We start from the raw sequence: 23,718 nt of genomic DNA, 5'->3' as shown, positions 1-23,718 counted from the left end.
TAGAAAATAGTAACACTAAAGAAAAACCCTTGAATGAGTAGGTGTGTCCAAACTTTTGACTGGTACTGTATATATGTGACGGGATGTATAGACAGTTTAGACAGCCTATGGATAGATTATGTAGTATATCCTAATAATAGTATATGTACAGCAATAGTTAAATAGGATTGGCCAGGACTAAAATACAGTATATACATATCAAGTGGGAAAAGCAGTATGTAAACATTATTTAAAGTGGCCAGTGTTCAATGACTATGGTCATAGGGCAGCAGCCTCTGGTGCATGGTAGAGTAGCCAGGTGGTAGCTGTCTAGTGACTGTAACTAAAGTTCAGGGCAGGGTACTGGATGGGGGCTGGCTTGTTCTACCAGTTAAGACAGCTGGAAATCTGAAAAAGGTCCCTCGGTGGAATTGAAAGAGACATTTCCGAAAGGGGTAGAATGCGGTAAAACAGACCACTATTAGTGTGTGAGAGTGTACAGTTAGTTAGCGAGAGGTTTCAGATCAACCATCATGTCACAGAAAGCTATTAGGTGGAGCAGAAAAAGTTAGTGACCCATATACCTACTTGGTAGTTGTGCTTTTACAAGAGGAAAGTACCCATGCTTGCCCAGAAAGTACCCATGCTTGCCCAGAAAGTACCCATTTTGCCCAGAAAGTACCCATTTTGCCAGGTGGTGCACAATCAAAGTATATTTGTGAGGAATATGGAGCGATTTCAGTGCCAACAGAAATTGTACTTGAATTCCAATCATTGTTTTTTTGTATTGGTAGAACAAGTGCACTGAAATCGCAACATAGAAGTTTAATTCTAAAACGCTATATTTAAGCAATACTGCCCAAGAAGGTGTGGTATATAGCCAATATACATTTATTGAAACCATCAAGTGATATTTTTTTTTTGTTTTGTACTTTCACCCCTTTGGCTATATAACAATGTACAACAGCTACGGGCTGTTCTTAAGCACAACGCAATGCGGAGTGCCTGTACACAACCCTTAGCCGTGGTATATTGGCCGTATATCACAAACCCCCGAGGAGCCTTATTGCTATTATGAACTGCTTACCAATGTAATTAGAACAGTAAAAATGTTGTCATACCTGTGGTATACAGTCTGATATTCCACGGCTGTCAGCCAATCAGTATCCAGGGCTCAAACCACCCAGTTTATAAATATATTGAAAATGTAATTTTACTGCTGTAATTACGTTGGTAAACAGTTAATAACAGCAATAAGGCACCTCAGTGGTTTGTGATATGGCCAATATACCACGGCTAAGGGCTGTATCCAGGCACTCTGCATTGCGTCATGTCTATGAACAGCCCTTAGCCGTGGTATATTGGCCTTATACCACACCCCCTCGGGCCCTATTGTTTAAATTGCTTTATTGTTTAAAGAAATTATAAAAGAGATCCAATCATGGCATGGGGTTGTTCAATGACAGACATATATTTGTTTAAAATCTATCACTTGAGCTGGACGGTGTTTCCTCCGACACATTGGTGCGGCTGGCTTCCTGGTTAAGCGAGCAGTGCGTCAAGAAGCAGTGCGAGGGCCTCCCGGGTGGCGCAGTGGTTAATGGCGCTGTACTGCAGCGCCAGCTGTGCCACCAGAGGCTCTGGGTTCACACCCAGGCTCTGTTGTAACCGGCCGCTACCGGGAGGGCCGTGGGGCGACGCACAATTGGCCTAGAGTCGTCCGGGTTAGGGAGGGTTTGGCCGGTAGGGATATCCTTGTCTCATCGCGCACCAGCAACTCCTGTGGCGGGCCGGGCGCAATGCGCGCTAACCAAGGTCGCCAGGTGCACAGTGTTTCCTCCGACACATTGGTGCGGCAGGCTTCCGGGTTGGATGGCGCTGTGTTAAGAAGCAGTGCGGTTGGGTTGGGTTGGGTTGTGTATCGGAGGACGCATGACTTTCAACCTTCGTCTCTCCCGAGCCCGTACGGGAGTTGTAGCGATGAGACAAGATAGTAGCTACTAAACAATTGGATACCATGAAATTGGGGAGAAAAAAGGGGTAAAATAAAAATAAATAAAAAAGAAGCAGTGTGGATTGGCAGGGTCTTGTTTCAGAGGACGCATGGCTCTCGACCTTCACCTCTCCCGAGTCCATAGGGGAGTTGCAGCGATGGGGCAAGACTGTAACTACCAAATTGATATCACGAAAAAGGGGTGACAGTACAAAATATAAAATACATTTCCAACACTTGGTTTCACATCAGAGAGACAAATGTTTTGCTAAATGCTCACTATCAGAGAAATACACAGTCAAATGTAACAAATATCTACGTTTTTAATAAAGACATTTACAAATGATACATTTGTGACATCAATATATATATATTTTATACTTCAATACAGTAATATGAGATCTGAATGTAAAACTTTTACATTTTAGTCATTTAGCAGATGCTCTTATCTTACAGTACTTACAGTAAGTGGTCATTCATCTTAAGATAGCTAGGTGAGGCAACCACATATCACAGTCAAATTTACAGGATAAGAACATTCCACATGTACAATGGATATACAAAAAATGCATACACCTCTAAAATCTACGATTTAAGAATCTGATAACAGCAATATTTTACAGACACATGAAGGTACCCAAAAGCAATCATTTCTGATGGAAAAAACACAAATGTGAAAAATTGGTGTCTATAGCATTTTGTAAATAAACTCTTCAAGTGCTTAAGTACATCAAATGGTATAAAAACAATTCAAATATTGAGAATATTAATACTTCACCACTACTGGAAATTTTGACCAAATCGTAATGACCAATTTGGTCGGTCGGACTCCGACATGAATTTGTGTTTAAAAAAAAGTGTTAAACAAATGAAAAGAAATAAGGGATATTCAATGGTTTGTGAGGAGCTATAAAGGACCATAATTGTGTATCCGTCTCCGGGTACAGCGCAGCACCTTTATCCCAGGGTTGCTGTCTGTTGTGTCATTTACTCTGACACTCTGCCAGATCCCATGTTTACAACAGCTGGTGAGAAGGATCAGAGCTATAAAAGAAAAAAAGACAAAAATCTGCGTGAGCCCCACAGTGACGAAATGTAAATGGGCAGATGCACCAAAGGAGCGGATGAAGGCTCTGCAAAGTGATTAGTCTCCAAGCCAAGGTGATGTGTGTACACATTCAAACCCAAGATTTCGATATGGTCTCAATAATGTTAATGTGTGTTGTGTTCCAGTCGTCAATAAAGATATATGGGTTTATGTCTTATATGAAGGTTTGGGTTTGTGTCTAAGGGTTATCTCAAAGTTTTTAGTATCCAAGACCATACAGTACATGAACACACTTTATGGGCTATATATATTATACAGTAAATATAGCCAGACCTACACTGAGTGTACAAAATATTAAGGACACCTTCCTAGTATTGAGATTGTTAGAGTCTTACATATCAACCAAGCTATTATGCCACGCTGCACCCATTAAAACAAACTAAGGATGGTTGAAATGTTCTTAAGTGAAAGATTGAACAAAGAATGGAGCATACACCTTCTTAGTCATGTGGCAGTCATACAGCTCCTTCAAATCACCTGCAGAGGCACGATTGTTTGTTTTTAGATTCGAAGTACCAGGATGTTTTCCTGGTTTCTTAATTGCAATGAAATTGTTCATTGTTGAATATACTCATAATTGTCTTGTGCAAATTTGACTAACGAGCTCTGCCTGAAATCCATCCAGCACTTCACTTGATTCATTGTTTTTATTAGTGATAGAGATATTTAGGCCTATGTGCTTTTTCAATTGTACCCAGGGCTGCAGATGGGAGTTACATGGAATTTATCTGGTGGGTAATGGGTAGATTTCTGTGGAAGTTTGGCAAGGTTCCACAGACTATTTTGCCGTGGAATATCTACGTTCACAAGTCACACAGCCCTCAAACCCATGGAATTATGTTTACCCAATCAGTTAAGAACAAATTCTTATTTACAATGACGGCCGACCAGGGAACAGTGGGTTAACTGCCTTGTTCAGGGGCAGGACGACTGATTTTTACCTCGTCAGCTTGGGGATTCATTCCAGCAACCTTTCGGTTACTGGCCCAACGCTCTAACCACTAGGCTACCTGCCACTCCTAGTATTAACCCTCTAAAAAGGAACATAACATGAGCCGAAAATGTCATTTCAGTGGTCAGGTCAGGGTCTAATATCTATGACCTATGAACACTATCAGATGTAGATACAGTAAACATGCAATGTTTTTACACAACCCATCTTTCCCCCTAGTCTATGCCTGCACTGTCACTGTACCATATGTGCCCTTGAGCAAGGCTCTTAACCCCCCAACAACAACAGCTCCCTGGGCGCCCAGTGTGGCAGCCCCCCACACCTCTCCAAAACCTGTAAAAGCGGAAGACAAATGTTGGTTGGACCTTGTATGCAATTGACAAAAAGTAATCTTCATATGACAGCACTGTTACCGTGCGTTGTTGTGCACGAAGGAGTGAACACGAGACCAGCTATGTGAGTGTGACAAAGCCAAATACTATGGGAAAGGAACTTGTTTCAGCTTGTTTTCAGACTCATGGATGCCTAATGGAACCTTTGCATCACTGGCCAAAGGAGGAACACTATGTCTCGAACAGCAGTTAGGAATCCAGCATTGGGCTGTGCCTGCATGGGGAGCATGCCCCGGCTTGCAGGAGGAATCTTACATAAGAGAGAGGCGGCGCCCCTTTAACAGACATTACGTGATGCTGAAATGACATGAAATGACATGGTCAGTTCATCCTCCAGCGTTAGGCAGCGGAGGGCACGTATGATGACATACCACTGCAGCAAAACAAACAAACACCCTATTATTGGTGCTAATCATTCTTTAGTAAACCGTCAACATGTTTAACGTACCTATTCAGACACCGTAATCCTACTTCATTTCAGGGGTCATATGTCATGCTGCTACAGAATGAGGACAGTATTATGGAACTAAATGTACAGTGGTAAGGCGGACAGTTTGTTCCAGACAGAAGATGTGCATTAGTTTCAAAACATGGCGTAACAGCTCACCATGATGAGAAAATGAGGTCATGGGAATTTGGGGAGGATTGCACTCCATAACTTCATTAGCTTAACTTTTGCATTTTCTGTTTTGTTTTGTTGTTGTTTTCTCAATCATGACGTCACACTTTCACTTTCTGTGTTTCATTATTTAATCATATTTTGTATAGACTTGTCTCTTGTCTGTTATGTTGCTTTTGTTGATGTAATTTTCATGTTGTGATATCATCTGTTTTTGTGTGTATAACCTACTGGTGCTTTGCGCCACCGTCCTTGATAACGCATCTGATTTCCTACTGTATGACCATCGTGATTTCCATCTTTCTGCCTCTCTCTCCCTCTCACCTGTTGACTGTTGTCAATATACTATTGTCTTTTAAGTGCTTGAGAAGTGTGAGCTTATTCATTTCAAAGGCCAATAAGGTAAAGTGAACTGAAGTGAACAAACTGAATCCTATCCAACACATACAGTGCTTTCAGAAAAGCTTGACTTTTTCCACATTTTGTTACATTACAGCCTTATTCTCCCGAGATGTTAAATCGGGTTCAAGTCCGGGCTCTGGCTGGGCCACTCAAGGACATTCAGAGTCCCGAAGCCACTCCTGCATAATTTTGGCTGTGTGCTTAGGGTCGTTGTCCTGTTGGAAGGTAACCTTCGCCCCAGTCTGAGGTCCTGAGCTCTGTCTGTACTTGGCTCCGTTCATCTTTCCCTCGATCCTGACTAGTCTCCCAGTCCCTGCCGCTGAAAAACATCCCCCCCAGCATGATGCTGCCACCACCATTCTTCACCATAGGGATGGTGCCAGGTTTCTTCCAGAGGTGACACTTGGAATTCAGGCCAAATACTTCAATCTTGGTTTCGTCAGAGCAGAAGATCTTGTTTCTCATGGTCTGAGTCCTTTAGGTGCCTTTTGGCAAACTCCAAGCGAGCTGTCATGTGCCTTTTACTGAAGAATGGCTTCCGTCTGGCCACTCTACCATACAGGCCTGATTGGTGGAGTGCTGCAGAGATGGTTGTCCTTGTGGAAGATTTTCCCATTTCCACAGAGGAACTCTGGAGCTCTGTCAGAGTGACCATCAGGTTCTTGGTCTCCTCACTGAACAAGGCCCTTCTCCCCCGATTGTTCAGTTTGGCTGGGCGGCCAGCTCTAGGAAGAGTCTTGGTGGTTCCAAATTTGTTCAATTTAAGAATGATGGAGGCCATTGTGTTCTTGGGGACCTTCAATGCTGCAGAAATATTTTGGTACCCTTCCCCAGATCTCCGACTCGACAGAATCCTGTCTCTGAACTATACGGACAATTCCTTTCGACCTCAAGGCTTGGTTTTTGCTCTGACATGCAATGTCAACTGTGGGACCTTACATAGACAGGTCTGTGCCTTTCCAAATCATATCCAATCAATTGAATTTACCAGAGGTGGACTCCAATCAAGTTGTAGAAACATCTCAAGAATAATCAATGGAACAGGATGCACCTGAGCTCAATTTCAAGTCTCATAGCAAAGGGTCTGAACACGTATGCACTGTAAATAAGGTATTTCTGTTTTTATTTTTAATACGTTTGCAAAAATGTCTAAACCTGTTTTCACTTTGTCATTATGGGCTATTGTATGTCGATTGATTTATTGTTATTTATTGGATTGTTTTATTCAATCAATTTTAGAATAAGGCTGTGGAAAAGTCAAAGGGTCTGAATACTTTCTGAATGCACTGTACAGCTACTTTAGGCTCATCTAGACTTTTAGGTGTTTTTATTTTGCTCAAGGTTTTCTTCTGATTTGTTTATAGTTCTATTTCATTTTGGTTTTTTGGATTTCCCCTCTCCGTTTTGATTGATATAGTGGTTCTTTTTTTCTCCCTCCACTCTTCATCCACATCCTTTCTACTGACAAACTACTTCTTTCACTTTGTCCTCGCTCCTTTTCTCTTTCTTTTACAGTGTACCAATGTTTTCTCTCTCCCTTGATTTCTCTCTGACTACTTTCACACTGAGTTTCCAGTAAAGTTATTTTTTTCTCTGCCCCCCCCTTCTGTGTGGCATGTGGTCTGGATTCCTGCCCAAGGACTATTCAGTAGGGAGAACAAGGCCCCCCGTACGATCTGTTTTCCACATTCCACAGCCCTTACATCAGTCTGGCTGGAGGAAGGACGCTGAGGGGGTTCTTGTAATGCTGCTCAATGGCGCCTGTGTTACGGGAAGAGGCCCCTGACCCAGGCAGACCCTGTTAGTCTGCAGGAGCCTCTCAGACAGCCCACTAGCCTGAAAGGAGAACCCACTCACAATACATTCAAATGGATGCTTTACATACCACATGTTGTTTTCCAGTATAAATTGGGTGCAATCGTCTCAATCGTTAAAATGTATTATCCTATAGTCTGGGGAGGGTATAGAAATTCAGGTCATGTGTTTTTTTAAAATGTAAATAAAAAATACATACCAAATACATACCAAACCCTGCTAGGAAAACTTAACGGAATAGCACAAATACTCCATTTTGTGCCTAGACATTTTGTCCTAAAGAGGTGTGTTTCGTGGTACATTCAAGCATACTGCTAATTCAGTAGGATTTAGAGCCACGGCAGATGCTGTTTTATATCAAGTTTCTCTGTATTGCTTGAACAGAGGGTGGAAGGGGGGGGGGGGGGGGGGTGGTAAGGGGAATAGGGGGAGCGGTGTGGGAGGAGGAGACATCAAACAAGAGGGGAAATCGGATCCCCTCTCACAGACAAAGCACCCTGTGAGGTTCAGGGACAAAGGAAATACGATCAGCCATGTGACCATGAACGCTATGTCCTAACTCATAGATCACATACCCATCTCCATTCAGCTTTTTCCCATTCACCTTTATTTATTTATACATGTATTTATTTACAAATGTATCTTGATGTTGCCTGCATCATACTACCACCAACTGAACTATCTGGACTGCACGTGCTCAGAAGAAGAGAAAGGTAGGTGACAGGGAGAGGTTTAAAATGAATTGGCTTATCTCAGTTCTAAAAGCTGACTCTTTACGTGTTTGAAACATGCAACTCATGGTGGGACCTCATAGCCATAGCATGCCGTCTTTATCAATCCCATATTACTTACCTCCCTATAGGGGCGGCAGGTAGCCTAGTGGTTAGAGCGTTGGGCCAGTAACCGAAAGGTTACTAGATTGAATCCCTGAGCTGACAAGGTAAAAATCTGTCATTCTACTCCTGAACAAGGCAGTTAACCCAGTGTTCCTAGGCCGTCATTATAAATAAGAATTTGTTCTTAACTGACTTGCCTAGTTAAATAAATAAAAATATGGCAAACACAAAGGTAATAACCCTGCCCTGTGGACAGGTGATATCATAATCATGCGGCAAGGACAGAAATTCAAAAGGTTATTGATATCTCAAGAAATATTTAAGGTCATTTACACACGATTGGAGTCTCGGTTGCTGTGCTGGCAATACTCAGACAACACAAATATTCAGCTCAACGCTATTTATGTGTTACAACATTCAAGTAATGTAATTCCACCCTGAACACTGCCCAGATCTACAATGTACCTGATAGTCACTAGACTTTGTATAGGCATTTAGATGAGTCAAAGGGAGCGGCCTTCATGCCATTCAGAATCTACTACTGATCCTAGTCAATGATCTGGTACTTTAACAGAGTTACCACCATGAATTGACCTATCACCAAGGATACAGCTTATACAGTACACACACATTGAACATTGTGGTCTTATATTCCATGTAGCCTATGGGTGAAGATGTTCTTCAACCATAACAAACATGGAGGAACATACAGTCAAGTCCAAGAAGGACAGAGCTTGTTTACTGTAAACACAGCACCAACTGCTCTGATCCTTCTATGTAGGCTGCTACACCAGCTCTGTGGGAACATTCCTTGGGACAAAGGCCTATTGTCAGTTATGGGCTCACCATGTTCCATCCTCCTTCTAAACTCAGCAAAAAAAAGAAACGTCTTCTCACTGTCAACTGCGTTTATTTTCAGCAAACTTAACATGTGTAAATATTTGTATGAACATAACAAGATTCAACATCTGAGACATAAACTGAACAAGTTCTACAGACCTGTGACTAACATAAATGGAATAATGTGTCCCTGAACATAGGTGGGGGTCAAAATCAAAAGTAACAGTCACTATCTGGTGTGGCCACCAGCTGCATTAAGTACTGCAGTGCATCTCCTCCTCATGGACTGCACCATATTTGCCAGTTCTTACTGTGAGATGTTACCCCACTCTTCCACCAAGGCACCTGCAAGTTCCCAGACATTTCTGGAGGGAATGACCTTAGCCCTCACCCTCCGATCCAACAGGTCCCAGATGTGCTCAATGGGATTGAGATCCAGGCTCTTCGATGGCCATGGCAGAACACTGACATTCCTGTCTTGCAGGAAATCATGCACAGAATGAGCAGTATAGCTGGCGGCATTGTCATGCTGGAGGGTCATGTCAGGATGGGCCTGCAGGAAGGGTACCACATGAGGGAGGAGGATGTCTTCCCTGTAATGCACAGCGTTGAGATTGCCTGCAATGACAACAAGCTGAGTCCGATGATGCTGTGACACACTGCCCCAGACAATGACGGACTCTCCACCTCCAAATCGATCCCACTCCAGAGTACAGGCCTTGGTGTAACGCTCATTCCTTCGATGATAAATGCGAATCTGACCATCACCCCTGGTGAGACAAAACTGCGACTCGTCAGTGAAGAACACTTTTTGTCAGTCCTGTCTGGTCCAGCGAGGGTGGGTTTGCTAGTGATGTCTGGTGAGGACCTGCCTTACAACAGGCCTACAAGCCCTCAGTCTTTCAGCCTATTGAGGACAGTCTGAGCACTGATGGAGGGATTGTGCGTTCCTGGTGTAACTTGGGCAGTTGTTGTTACCATCCTGTACCTGTCCCGCAGATGTGATGTATCGATCCTGTGCAGGTGTTGTTACACATGGTCTGCCACTGCGAGGACGATCAGCTGTCCATGTTGTCTCCCTGTAGCGATGTCTTAGGCGTCTCACAGTACAGACATTGCAATGTATCGCCCTGGCCACATCTGAGACACGTTCACGCAGATTACCAGGGACCCTGAGCATCTTTCTTTCGGTGTTTTTCAGAGTCAGTAGAAAGGCCTCTTTTAGTGTCCTAAGTTTTCATAACTATGACCTTAAATGCCTACCGTCTGTAAGTGTCTTAAATGTTTATGATTCATTGAACAAGCATGGGGAACAGTGTTTAAACCCTTTACAATGAAGATCTGTGAAGTTATTTAGATTTTTATCTTTGAATGACAGGGTCCTGAAAAAGGGATGTGCTGAGTTTTTAAGACAAAGGCCCCCTGTTTAGCTCAGTCCTATTTCTGTCATCGAAAATAGGTTTCTACATTCAATTCACAGCCTTGAATGGGGAAGTGTGTACGTTCCTGTGTATGTGACTTCTCTTTTCTAGTTAGCAGGTAGTTGTGTGACGGTAATTCATGGGGAAAATACACCCACTTCTTATTCAAAGTGGTGATCTTAGGGCCATTGGTTACTATTAAAACAGGAGAGGTTTCTTCTGTAATATATATATATATATATATAAACAGAATTTCAGAAACCACTTCATTTGCTTAGGTCAGTGGGGATCGGGTGCGGTGTGAGTGTTTGAACGTCAGGGGAGAGCCCCATTCTACCAACTCTAGTGTAGTTTCCTGTTGACTGATAATAGCCCTGGCGTCTCTCTCTCTCTCTCTCTCTCTCTCTCTCTCTCTCTCTCTCTCTCTCTCTCTCTGTCTCTCTGTCTCTCTCTCTCTGTCTCTCCCTCTCTGTCTCTCCCTCTCTGTCTCTCTGTCTCTCTCTCTGTGTGTCTCTCTCTCTCTGTGTCTCTCTCTCTGTCTCTCTCTCTGTGTCTCTCTCTGTCTCTCTCTCTGTGTCTCTCTCTCTGTGTCTCTCTCTGTGTCTCTGTGTCTCTCGCTCTCTCTCTCTCTGGTTGGGGGGGTTGAGTGATGCCAATGTGCAAAACAAATCATGAGGTTTAGTTGAGTTTTACATTGAATGATCAAAACAGTATGTGATAAAGAGCCTCAAATGATCAAAAAACGTCAAAATGAAACCAGAGAGGGTGGAAAACACAACCTTGAAGCAAAACAACATCAGACTGATACTGTGATAAGACGTCGATCTTGGTAGCAGGTTGTTTGATTAAACTGCTCTAAGTCAACAAAGAAAATACTTGGAAACACCACCTTGACGACCTGGCACCTAGCTTTGGAGAAGGCAGTTTCCCTACATTTAATGATTGATTTCATTCAACAGTAAACCAACCTATTGTTCATTCAAAAAGGCAGAGGACTCTATGTCAAGCCATATATGTTGGGATCCTAGCAACCCGATACAACCCAAAAACATCATACTATCAGAAACAACCCCCAAATACAAGAAACTACCCATATTAACTCTTATAAGTCATAAATCATTAGGACACACTCAACTTTGAGTATGTGCTGCCACCGTGTGGGCATTTGTTAGACTGTCTCTTGCACCTGATATCAAACCTGCTGTACTGAATAGAGTTTATAGAGGCGCAATTAAATCTTACAGATGGGCCCAGGGCAGTTCTTGGTGCTTAGCACACAGTTCCTCACAGTGAAGAAAACATGCATCGACAAAGAGAATGAATCAAAGTTGGGAGAAAGGATGGCAAGGAATATATCTACATAAGGGAAGAGATAAAGACTGTAGTGACAGTTATTAGAACCCAGGTCTAAAATCCTTATCCTGTCCCTTAATCTCTTCCTAAAAATCTCAACTGATGGTAACACTGACCCCTAGAGCTACTTTGTGAAGCGTGCATTAACCCAAACATGTAACCTGTTCACTTACGCTTAGGTGGCCAACCCCTTGGAACTCTCCTCCATGTCATGTTCTGTTTGTTTCAGGTCACTGGAAGTTCACAGTTTAGGTCACCCCAGTGTTGGTCAATTTGATGGACTCATCTGATGACCCTATTGGACAAGGAGGCCCCTCTGATACTCAAATCACATGTTGTTGCTAAATGTGGTAGCCAAGCATATTATTAAAGTGGAGTCTGGGCTGGAGATGTCGAGTAAAGGTACGATAGGAATTATGAATACCACAGAGTACCACTGTATACTGTCTTAACCTGATAAACTGTAGTTACAACTTTTGTCAGAGATTCAGAAAGCACCAGTAGATGTCACTGTTACCTACTACACTTGGTTGGCTCTCTATTAATTGAGGCACTGATTAGTACATTGGCATCACTCAACCCCCTCCCTTCATGTCTCTCCCTCTCTCTCTCTCGCTCTCTCCCTCTCCCTCTGCTTAGTGATTCACAGTCACTCTTGCAAAGCCAGAGTAATAAAATGCTGACCTCTCAAAGTGCTGCCAGTATCCATGTCTCAGCATAGAAGGCTGGACAGCAAGAGAAGAGAGGGGAGGGGGAGATAAGAGGAGGGGAGAGGAGGGGGAGATAGGAGAAGGGAGTGGAGTGGAGGGGAGGGGGTATAGAAAAAAGACAACCGGTGGGAGGGGATAGAAAAAAGAGAACCACCATTCTCAGGTTCCAACAGCAGGCTTTGCCTTGTAGAGGGCTCCAGCACTGCAACTCTGTGAAGGTAGGTGGGAGGCTGCTTCTCTCTCAACTGTGGGGATACCGTTGGCATGAGGGTGGCCCTTTCTTTCATCTCTCTCTCTCTCTCTGTCTGCTTGGGGCTAAGCTATACCCAATGTGCATGTGTCTGTGTGTGAGAGACTGTGTCAGGGACAGAAAAGTTAGGGAGACGAGTTTGTGAATATGGTTTGACAGCATTAGAATTGAAACAACTTTATAGCAGGTTCATTTCATCCAACATTGGAATATGTTGGTATTGCTTGAATACTTAACTTTGACTGTAGAAGTTGGTGTGTTGGTCTTCTAATTGCCTTGGATTATTTTGGCCACGGCTTTGACAGTTGACAGTTGGGCATTTCCAATGGGAGTCCAGTGCTCTGATGAAGGTTGACTGACCGAAAGCTCAGCCACAATTAAAAACATTCGCATCTGACTGGAAGTATGCAGAGACGTTTCCTGTTTCTCCTATGGGAGTCCAGTGAAACCCTAAGCTAAAGTATTGTCACTCAATTGAAGATCTTTTTATGGTATGCTGGGGTTGAGTCATCTCATAGCTGTCCATCGCTCTACACTTTTGTGGTGTTGTCTCAGGGGATGGTAGATTTAAGGGGTCGTCCCTCAACCCCACTCCCAGCTAACTTCACTGCAGCACATGACGTTTGAATAGCTGTATTGGCTGGATCAAGTCGTCTTTAGAGCCAGTTGCAGCTGATTTGTGCTAAAGTCTTTAAAACAGGCACAAAATGTGTGTATTCACCGTGGCTAAAGATGTGGACTTACGGCAGCTTAGAGACGCATGGAGCTGAATTACAATGTCCTTGTATTGCTGTAAAGATATATTCCCACCTATTAGATAGTTCTTACTATTTTCTGAACAGTTGCTTGTACTTTAAAAGCAATTCTACTTGCATTCAGGCTATGAAAACTTCCATATTGATGTGTTGTCATCAAAACATTGTAGTTATGGTGAATGGCAAATACCATGGAAGCCAAGAACATATGTTCATACAATGTAGATGAGAACAGTTTCCTCAGCTAAATAAAAAATATGAGCATTAACATTTTTCAGGTACCTTTGCCTCTTTTTCCTCCCACAATTCAGTGGAACAACAACCCTTCCATGTTGGACAGTAGACGATATTCTCAGACAAGTTGCTTTAAGTCCTCCAAGTGGAACTCCAGTGTGTGGTGAATGCCGCAACCAAAGCCGGGAAAGATTTACACCGTTGGAAGTAGCTGACCTGTGAAGCTAAAATTAAGCTGCGGTTGATTTGGAATTTTACACAATAATGTGAAATATTTTGACCTGTCAAACGGAGGAGTGACTCACTGCTTTGACACTTTGGGCCCTCTCTCTAATGATCTTTCCAGTATCACCCAAGTCATGTGGTTTGTCAGAACATTGTACGAACAGTCACTTTTGACTGTACAACAAGACAGTGGTTTTGTATGAGTTGTTGTAACTTTGTACCTCTCAGAGACTTGGACTTTGTAGGATATTAAACTTGGAGTGGACATCACCATACAGCTTGTGGACCCTTAATTTGGTCCCAAGGCTCCACAAGCTTTTAGTGGACCTGCACAGAGTAGCTGAGATTACAAAGTGGGAGTGAGCGTTGTCAGAACCAGATGACACTAGTGGAAAAAGCAGAGCCTCTCTAACACAACAGCGTGTGACACCATGGCCACCATGCCATGCAGTTGATGGGAAATGAACATAAAGCCATGATGAATATAAGTGGATGCACCAGTTTGGTGGTCCCCACTCCTCTCAACAGATGTGCTCCGAGTGGCTATCTGTGCAGCCAGGTGTCAATTTTCTGAAGTTTTGATTGGCTGAACCAGAGGTCCCCCGGAGCGGCACAGGTCGCTGGGATTTTGCTAACCAACTCCTCAGATGGTTAGCGGCCACAACTAAGATAAAGATGCTTGAAGTGGTATGTGGTTAGGTAGTGTGTAGCGATTAAATAACTATCTTTACCAAGAGAATATCTTAGCCAGGCATAACCCAGGTGCAGGGAATGGTTGAGATTCCAGATTGAAAGAAATGTCCAGCAGGCTTTGTCAGGTGACACTGTTCCCCTCAGATACTAGGTTGGTTGGTTCCCATAGGAACCCAATGAGAATACTATGGACCGGTGTGTGCGCACTACTTTCCAGTCTGACATCTTCCAGGAATATGAAACATGCTCATTAAATCCTGAAAGCTATATGTTTAAAAGCGCATTAAAATCACATAATGAATCAAAACATGGCATTCTGCCTCTTGAACACTTATCAACACATTTGTCAGAAGGCTTTTTAAGGTTTCAGATAGAACACTTGTTGTGCTGAAATGGTATAGTCTTATTCATACACAGTAAAACTTCTGCACTTGGTAGTGTTGTATACTGAGGCAAGGATGTTGTAAAACTCAACTTCACGCAGCCTATTTATTCAAACAAACCTCGTGGGCTCAAGGGCTTTGGTGCAGTTGAATCAGGAGATTCATGTTTGAATGTTGCCCTGTTGTTGCCCCGTTGTGTTACACCTGAATGTAGCTCAATGAAGTTGTAAGTCTGTTCTCATCTGTCCATACAAATGAGAAAAGGAGAAAGCCGTGCTGCTTTTGCATCCAGTCAAGTCCAAGTTGTTCCTGCAATGTGCAAGAGAACAAACAAAATGCCAATGCTTCTTGGCACTACGTCCTCATCAGGGAAAGATGTAAACTTAAAGGTACATACAGTTGTTTGCTCCATAATCACTTCCATCTTTTTACACACTCAGCTGTTTGATCCAATGTTTGTGTCATTGGCTTAACACGTTAGAGCTGCATTGTGCTGACGAGGTGTCCCCTCAGCACAATGCAGCACAAACATACATGGACACATGCCGTCGTCACACACGAAAACACTTCACACACTTGAAGTTATTATACACACCCTTTACAATATTTCTGTGGTAATGGTATGTTTTACTGTAATTCTATGATAACTCACTAATTACGACATGGCAAAACACACGTGCGCACACACACACACACACACACACACACACACACACACACACACACACACACACACACACACACACACACACACACACACACACAAAGGGTATTGTCATCCCCAGAGCATTATTTACAGGTAGACTAAGCATTCAGTGAATGCAGTCTATTCGTTAGTCACAAGGTGTGTCGGTGTGTGTTTGCAATAAGTCACAAGATGTGTGTGTGGCCACTCTAATAACGTTTGACATTGTAACTTGATCTAGGGCTGCAAAGCACACCACTGTTACCTTTGCAGAAAGGAACAAGGTTAGACACCACAACAATCAGCTGCTAATGGACTTGTTCAACACTCAGGACATTGATTTCCTATTGATGGATGAATGAGGTTTTCTGTTATTGACTTGGAGTGTTAAATTGCCAATCATTGACTTGAGCTTGTCAGTAACCTTGAATAGCTCTCATAGAACTGTTTCGGTTTCAATGGTAGACTTACGGTTCCTCACATAAAGGTCCAATTTTGTGTTTTATTTACCATATAAGTGGTCAGGGTCAACAATTAGGGTCAATTCTGAAAACATTTCCTAATAAGACTAATATGAAATAAATGTGGATTTAAAATTGAAAATGTAAATGGCTTTGACCCTACACTTGATAGGTGCGTCACTCATACCTGAGTCACCTGTTTTGCCAGAGGTATATACAGTATGATATTGTTGTTGTATTTATTCCACTGAGTGCCAAGGCTTTGTGTTTGTTTCATGGTTGAGATCATCTCTCGCTTGAAACTGACCTCAGATCTGTGTTGTGTCTCTATCGGGGCTTGTCCACCGGTGGGTGTAGAGGGAATATGGGTGGGGCCGCTAGCGGGTGTCAGCCAGTGATAAATAAGGGAACGCATCCCTCTGCTCCGCTGTCCTCGCCTCTGTAACTCTAAACCCCCTAGCTCACCACATTGGAACTAAGAATAGCAAAGAACCTGCACTCTCTCTCTCCCTCTCCTTCACGTTTTCTTTCCTTCTCCCTCGCTCTCTCCCTCTACCTTTTGAATCCATAGCTTCAGTTCTATAGGAGTGTGTTCAGTTCAGTTTCCGGAGGGAAAAGGAGTGCTCAGTTCAAATGTTGCAATGTTTTTGCATTATAGCCCAGTAGTGCTTATTTGTGCATTCATGTGTACCGCAGGGTTCTCCAGTGAAATGTGTGTTGATCACTGGAAATACAGTTATTATTACCATCATACCCTCATAGAGGCAACACTGTGGACTGGCAACAATAATACTCAATGGAGATCGTAAGTTGCTCACGAGACACAGTCCATGAAAATAGTCGGTGTGCTTAAGTCCTAGCTACCCAGGTTCTGTCACACTGGCTTGTTCTAACAGGACACCAACACATAGTATCCTTCACTGTTATTATCAGAGGTCATATCTGTCAAGAGCTGTCCAATCTGTATCCCTGTCTCACAAGTGCACCCTCTCCTTTCTCTTGCCTCTCCCCACAGACAGTGCCCTGCTCTACCCCAGGGGTGTGTGGTGTGTTTGTGACCCTAGCTAGGAGCCCAGCCAGCCTGCAGACATGTCGAAAAGCGACCCCCGGGACATCGACGAGGATGCCATCCTTAAAGGGATGAGCCCTGAGGAGATAGAGGCGCTAGAGTGTGAGCTGCAGGAGATGGACCCCGAGGTACTGAGGGCCCCAGAGGGCCCCTGGTGACAAAAAAAGAGAATTAATTGTAGAAAAGATACCTCCAGCACACAATATATGGGCATGGGGGAAGTCTTTAGGACTCAAAGACTGAGGAATGCACAAGGCTCATAGTATAATAATAATATGCCATTTAGCAGACGCTTTCCAACCAAACGCGACTTAGTCATCCATGCATACATTTTACATGTGGGTGGCCCTGGAACCGAACCCACAATCCTGGCGTGCCTTGTACAACAGATTCACTGATACACATAGAACACAATCCCCATGTTATCCTGTTCTCTGACATTGTAAGACTTGGGAATTCCCTGGGGATTACGTAGCTTTATACTGTAGTCATAAATCATATAAATCAATGTTTACAACATCTTTTACCTTTATTTAAACAGGCAAATCAGTTAAGAACACATTCTTATTTTCAATGACGGCCTGGGAACAGGTTAACTGCCTGTTCAGGGGCAGAACGACAGATTTGTACCTTGTCAGCTCGGGGGTTTGAACTCGCAACCTTCCGGTTACTAGTCCACCGCTCTAACCACTAGGCTACGCTGCAGTCTCACACAACCAGTTACTAGAACCCCAGAGGATTCAGAACTCTTTGTACAATGTCCACATGCCCTCTGACCCCTACTGTTTCTGTCCCAGAATGCCATCCTGCCAGCCGGGTACCGCCAGCGTGACCAGACCAAGAAGAGCCCAACGGGGGCGTTTGACCGTGACGCCCTGCTGGATCACTTAGAGAAAACAGCTCTGGAGCACGAGGACAGAGACGACCTGGTGCCCTTTACTGGCGAGAAGAAAGGTACGGTACACTACACTACTGAACAACACTACTGACTCCACTACTCCACACTACACCAGGGGGGCTCTTATATGAGTAGCTTTTGGGTCCCGACCCACAGTTTCAGAACCACTGCTTTAAACTGAAAAACAATCCAAGGTTTTGAACTTTATAAATAAGTAATGATAAGTGATGACTTAAAAGTGTCATTTTAGCAGTTTGTGTAACATTGATAGGGAAATGAGATGCATACAATTATACAATAGAAAATGTAGTTTATTGGAGTTTATTCACAAAGCCCATATAAACCAGGGTGTTCTTAGTGTTTTCAGAAACAATCCAAATACTTTTTTTTTACCACAACACAAACAAATCCACTGTAAGGGGCATATTACAATCATGGCAATTTTTATAGTCTCAAAGAATGTTATATGATACAAGATACTTACTGAGAGAACAAACATTTTCCCCTCGATTGTACCAAACAAACACGTGTGCTACACAGTCTGCTAATGACCCCTTGGATACTTGTTGCCCTGACAGTCCCTTTGTATGTGTGCCTTTCTCTCTCCTTCTCTCCTTCTTCTCTCTCTCTCTGTCCCTCTCCAGGGAGAGCATTTGTTCCTAAGGAGGGCCATGGAAAGATCCCCGACCATGAGCAGATCACCCTGGAGCCTGAGCTGGAGGAGGCTTTGAAGAATGCCACAGACGCTGAGATGTGTGACATCGCAGGTGAGAATCTATAATTTAAAAAAACATTGTTTGTCATTTAGCAGATGCTCTTGTCCAGAGCGACTTACAGGCGCATTTAGAGTTAAGTGCCTTGCTCAAAGGCACATCATCAGATTTTTCACCTAGTCAGCTCAGGGATTCCAACCAGCTACCTTTCTGTTACCTGGCCCAACCGCTAGGCTACCTGCCGCCCTATCCCTCTGTGTCCTTACATTGTTTCAATGTGATGTTGCCCAATACTCCCAGCCGGTAGATAGAACATTGTGGCCCCGCCCACCTTAGGGGAAAACAGCCCATGGTTACCTAGGCTACCTGCCGCCCTATCCCTCTGTGTCCTTACATTGTTTCAATGTGATGTTGCCCAATACTCCCAGCCGGTAGATAGAACATTGTGGCCCCGCCCACCTTAGGGGAAAACAGCCCATGGTTACCTCATTGGCTCACAGCCAGCCCTGTGTATTGGAACCCAATTGTTTACAGTGACCCTGGCCTATTTTATTATTTTGTCATAGACCCATATTATTCCATTGCTCATTGATCCATAGTATTATTGTTCCAGTGCTTCACAGACCCAATCCCACACATAGAGACATGCAGAGACATGGGATGTGGGACATGGCATGGGGGGGGGCTCCAATTCCCTGCACTCAGCAGCAACACGAAAATAAGCTGGCCAAGAGCCACCAAAAGAAGGAAGGAATGGAAAGAGGGATGGGGAGGGAGTCAAAGACTGTTGGGTAAAGCTACTATATCAATTTATACCAAACAAGAGGCAACCTTGTTTTAAAGGTAATTCATTGAATCAACAAGTTTTCTTTTTTTTTCATGTTTACCCCAATGGAGATGTGAAATGAGTTCAGTTCAGCTTGAACATGCGTTCAACAGATATTTTGGTCTCGTGCGGTCAACACTTACAGTACCAACCAGATTTGTTGGTTGTTTTTACACTCTCACTGTGCTTACTTCATAACAATGCCTAACAAGGACTTCATCATTTACTGCATCTGTGCTCTCTGACATTGTTTTCAAAACAACAAAGTTATTTATGGTTCAATTTGATATAGGCGATTTTCACCCAAAAAACACACAGTACATTGTTTCCAAATGATATCTAATTCGATGAGAATCCTCTTTTAAGCTACACAACCATTTGAGACCATAACACCCTTATGCATATATCATTCAGAGTATGGCCCAGAACAAACACTGTTTATCACAATAGTTAAATCCCCCGTCCGTATCCACCCACTGTGCAAGGGAGCCAGGCCTGCCTCAGTCCGAGGGGCAGGCCTCCTAACTGCTTTTCCTTTAATGGCAGAGCCACAGCCACAGAGCATAGGCATCTGGAAAGTGACAGTGGGGGAGTTTGGGGAGTGGAACTGTATGTCCACATAGATTAGCCTGTCATTAACCCCCTCATTGAGAACAAAGTTTTGACCCTGGAGGGAGTCCAGGTGAGGATTAAACTTTCGTTAGCCTCTGTCACTCTTTGTTTAGGGCTGGAGTCCACAATAGCATAGCTGCCTGGCCGGCTCCACCAGCAGCAAGGGAGGGAGACCTCAGTCGGTAGAGATTTAATGGATACTTTTTACTCTTAATAATACTGATGGTATTTTGGGAATTGTTGTTATTATTGAGAGGCTGGGTTGTACTGTAAAGCTACTGTAGAGTCAAGCCGGGTGACATTGGCACATTTTGCACCAGACCAGCTGACTCTGGATCCCTCTCTCCTCACAAGGCCTTCCCTCCCATAATTCCCAGCCTGCCCCAGGTCGGAGCCCGGGGGCAGGGGCCGGTGGGGGTTTGCTGTCACAGCAGTTGGTGTGTGACACAGTTTGGTGGCGAGGGGCCGACTGTAATGAGACTGGGAGAGGCATTCAAAGTGCTGCCCTCTACTGGAGATTTGAGCAAAGCAACAGCAGCACCAGTCTATATTTTTAGGAGCCCATTGTTCTACATACTACGTCCCATCTTGTAAAATTAGCAGTGCTGAGCTAACTCACCCGCATATTTGGAATTCAAAGTACTCGTCCCCAGGGCATGGTGTCAAACTGAACAATACAATGGCCTCTATGTCTATGTATGCATCTAAATGAGGGGCCGAATAACCATTCATTACGTGTTGGCACATTTTCAGTTAGAATAACATTGGGCTTGGTGTGTCTGCATGGCTCACATTCATGTTTGGTGTCATAACGTCCTTAGGGCCTGGAGGCACTGAGATTAAAGACAGGGACTGCAGCTCTCTCTGTAAGAACTGAGGAAAGGCTACAATGTCCTTATCTGGTCAAGCAGACACAGAGTAGGCACGTGCATAACATGGTAAATACTGTACCTAGTATTTCTCATGATACAATGTACTGCACAGTGTTGGGTGTATACTGTAAACGTACAATTCAGTTGTTGAAATAGATACACCTCTCTACGTGAAGATGTGTAGAGTATAATTGAGATTGGGAGACCTGCCTGTCAAAACAATGCCCTCATAAATAATTGCAGTCACATACACTCTCAGTTTAGTTATAATTAAGGCCTTGTGATTACTTACTAGGAGAATAACATGCTAAAGGTCTCAGCTGACAGCTACCATTAATTATGTTGAACTGAGGAAATATTACTGGATGGTGAATGAGAGTTCCAGATATATAAATCCGTCCCATTTCTTTGCAGCTATTCTGGGAATGTACACACTGATGAGCAACAAGCAGTACTACGACGCCTTGGGCACCACTGGTACCATCGCCAACACAGAGGGCATCAACAGTACGTATGACAAGGTTGACCAGCAGAGCAGAACATACCTACTACGGTATTCAGTATATTACATGTTTAGGAAAGTCTTACACTAACCTGTGATACTCCTGTGCTTTCAGGTGTGGTAAAACCAGATGCATTCAAGGTCTTCCCAGACGAGCCCCCCAACCCCACAAACGTGGAGGAAACCCTTCAGCTGATCCAGAAAAACGACAGCAGCCTGTTTGATGTCAACCTCAACAACATCAAGGTGAAGCCAGTGGGCTTTAGATCCTATGGTCTGAACGTACACAGTGACCAATTCTACAATGGAGGATGAGATCCCTTGATGGTAGCGTGTAGCCTCGTGTGTTATGGCGTACTGAATCAGCATACAGTGATTGACGTCTGTCTGTCCTGTAGGACGTTCCCATCCCAACACTGAAAGAGATCTTTGAGGCGATGAAGGGCAACACCTACGTGGAGTATCTGAGCATTGCCGCTACCCGTAGCAACGACCCCGTGGCCTATGTGAGTACATCCTTCTCCCGCAGACTAGCCACAAAGAATCCTCATTTTCACATCCTTATTGCAATTTTCACCTGTTACTAATGAATGTGACTCTAGTAGCATAAGTTTGGATGTGTGTGAACCAGGCTGTTGCTGAGATGCTCCAGGAGAACACCACTCTGCAGAGTCTTAACATCGAGTCCAACTTCATCACCTGCGAGGGCATGAATGCCATCGTCAAGGCCATGGCCAACAACAACACGTTGACCGAGATCAAGATCGACAACCAGGTCAGACACCCATACAGAAAGTATGCTGTAGTATGAATACATGCATTTGAATAGTGCTACATACTGTATGTAGGCTGTATAAACAACTGAATATAAAACAAATTCCTTGAGTTCCTCAAGAGACACGAAAAGACTTTGGAGAGAGAAAAAACAATGATAAACTTATAACAAGACAATGCTATGATTGTATTGTGTGGTTATGGGGTTATTGCAGTCCTTTTCATCCTTTGACCCACCCCACTCCTAGAGACAGAAACTGGGGGACTCCTGTGAGATGGAGATTGCCACCATGTTGGAGAACAACTCCAGCATCGTAAAGATCGGCTACCACTTCACCCAGCAGGGGCCTCGGGCTAGAGCAGCCATCGCCATCACCAGGAACAACGACATAAGTGAGTGTCTGGAGAATGCATGCATACGGTCAATTATTGTATTTCAGTTGTGCGTCATCTGCCATGGTCAATGTTAAAGCGCTTGACATTCTTCCTGTTGGGGTTTTTGTGACAAGGCTGTCATAATACCCTCAGAAAGTGGCAATAATTCTGAGATAATGACAGATTACATTTCAGTTCATGTTTAGTTGTCCTAGGTGTTCTGCATGTTCTACCTGTTACTGAGGTATTTCAGCTTTCGGATGACCATTGATAATGTACTCTGGCTGACTCATATCGTTCCTTTTCTTTCTCTATCCAGTTCGTCAACAGAGAGTAAGATGAGACGAGAGTGGAGCAACAAGACATGACCATTGATAATGTACTCTGGCTGACTCATATCGTTCCTTTTCTTTCTCTATCCAGTTCGTCAACAGAGAGTAAGATGAGACGAGAGTGGAGCAACAAGACATGACCATTGATAATGTACTCTGGCTGACTCATATCGTTCCTTTTCTTTCTCTATCCAGTTCGTCAACAGAGAGTAAGATGAGACGAGAGTGGAGCAACAAGATAGGCTCACGTCTTGATAGGCTCACGTCTTGAGAGCACAATCAACTCAGCCCCTTGGACCTAACAACTCTAAAAACGGCCATTGACAGCTTTGCGCTAGCTTTGTCAATGGGGCGCAACTAGCCTTTACAACCCCTCTGTGCCTCATCACAAGTCCGGGTGTTCATTTCTATTTCTGTGTCCAAGCATTTTGTTTACCACAGCTTTTTGTAGACCATTGAATTCATCATAAAAGAATACATAGGTCACATTGTTGTAAAGTGTCATTTATGCTTCTAGAGTACGCCATGATAATACTCCGAAAATGGAGGTGATAAAACTCCTACATGGTAGTGGTGCTATATCTAGGAAAATAATATCTGTAAATACTTTTAATAAATGTTTAAATAATTCATTGTTTT

At 43.6% G+C, this 23,718-nt stretch overlaps 1 protein-coding gene across 2 annotated transcripts; it reads left to right on the top strand.

The window, feature by feature from the left end:
- Positions 1–12,529: 12,529 nt before the first annotated feature.
- LOC115103890 (tropomodulin-4-like) lies at positions 12,530–23,709 on the top strand. Of its 2 annotated transcripts, none has more exons than XM_029624920.2 (10): positions 12,530–12,638; positions 17,122–17,303; positions 17,973–18,129; positions 18,718–18,840; positions 21,511–21,603; positions 21,714–21,844; positions 21,997–22,104; positions 22,230–22,373; positions 22,621–22,765; positions 23,275–23,709. In XM_029624920.2, the coding sequence occupies exons 2-10, from the start codon at positions 17,196–17,198 to the stop codon at positions 23,295–23,297; spliced, it is 1,032 nt and encodes a 343-aa protein (XP_029480780.1). In that variant the 5' UTR covers positions 12,530–12,638; positions 17,122–17,195; the 3' UTR covers positions 23,298–23,709. The 2 variants fall into 2 exon arrangements, with proteins under 2 accessions (XP_029480780.1, XP_029480789.1); XM_029624929.2 differs by lacking the exon at positions 23,275–23,709 and adding an exon at positions 23,067–23,230.
- The last annotated feature ends 9 nt before the right edge of the window (positions 23,710–23,718 follow it).

Source organism: Oncorhynchus nerka, linkage group LG3, assembly GCF_034236695.1.
Source record: "Oncorhynchus nerka isolate Pitt River linkage group LG3, Oner_Uvic_2.0, whole genome shotgun sequence".
Lineage (NCBI taxonomy): Eukaryota > Metazoa > Chordata > Actinopteri > Salmoniformes > Salmonidae > Oncorhynchus > Oncorhynchus nerka.
This window is presented reverse-complemented; position numbering and strand designations above follow the sequence as displayed.

Excerpts from the sequence above, each read along its gene's own strand:
- LOC115103890 (XM_029624920.2), top strand. The coding sequence starts at position 17,196 with ATGTCGAAAAGCGACCCCCGGGACATCGACGAGGATGCCATCCTTAAA. Across the intron at positions 17,304-17,972 it reads TGCAGGAGATGGACCCCGAG|AATGCCATCCTGCCAGCCGG; the intron begins GTACTGAGGGCC and ends TTTCTGTCCCAG. Across the intron at positions 22,374-22,620 it reads AGATCAAGATCGACAACCAG|AGACAGAAACTGGGGGACTC; the intron begins GTCAGACACCCA and ends CCCCACTCCTAG.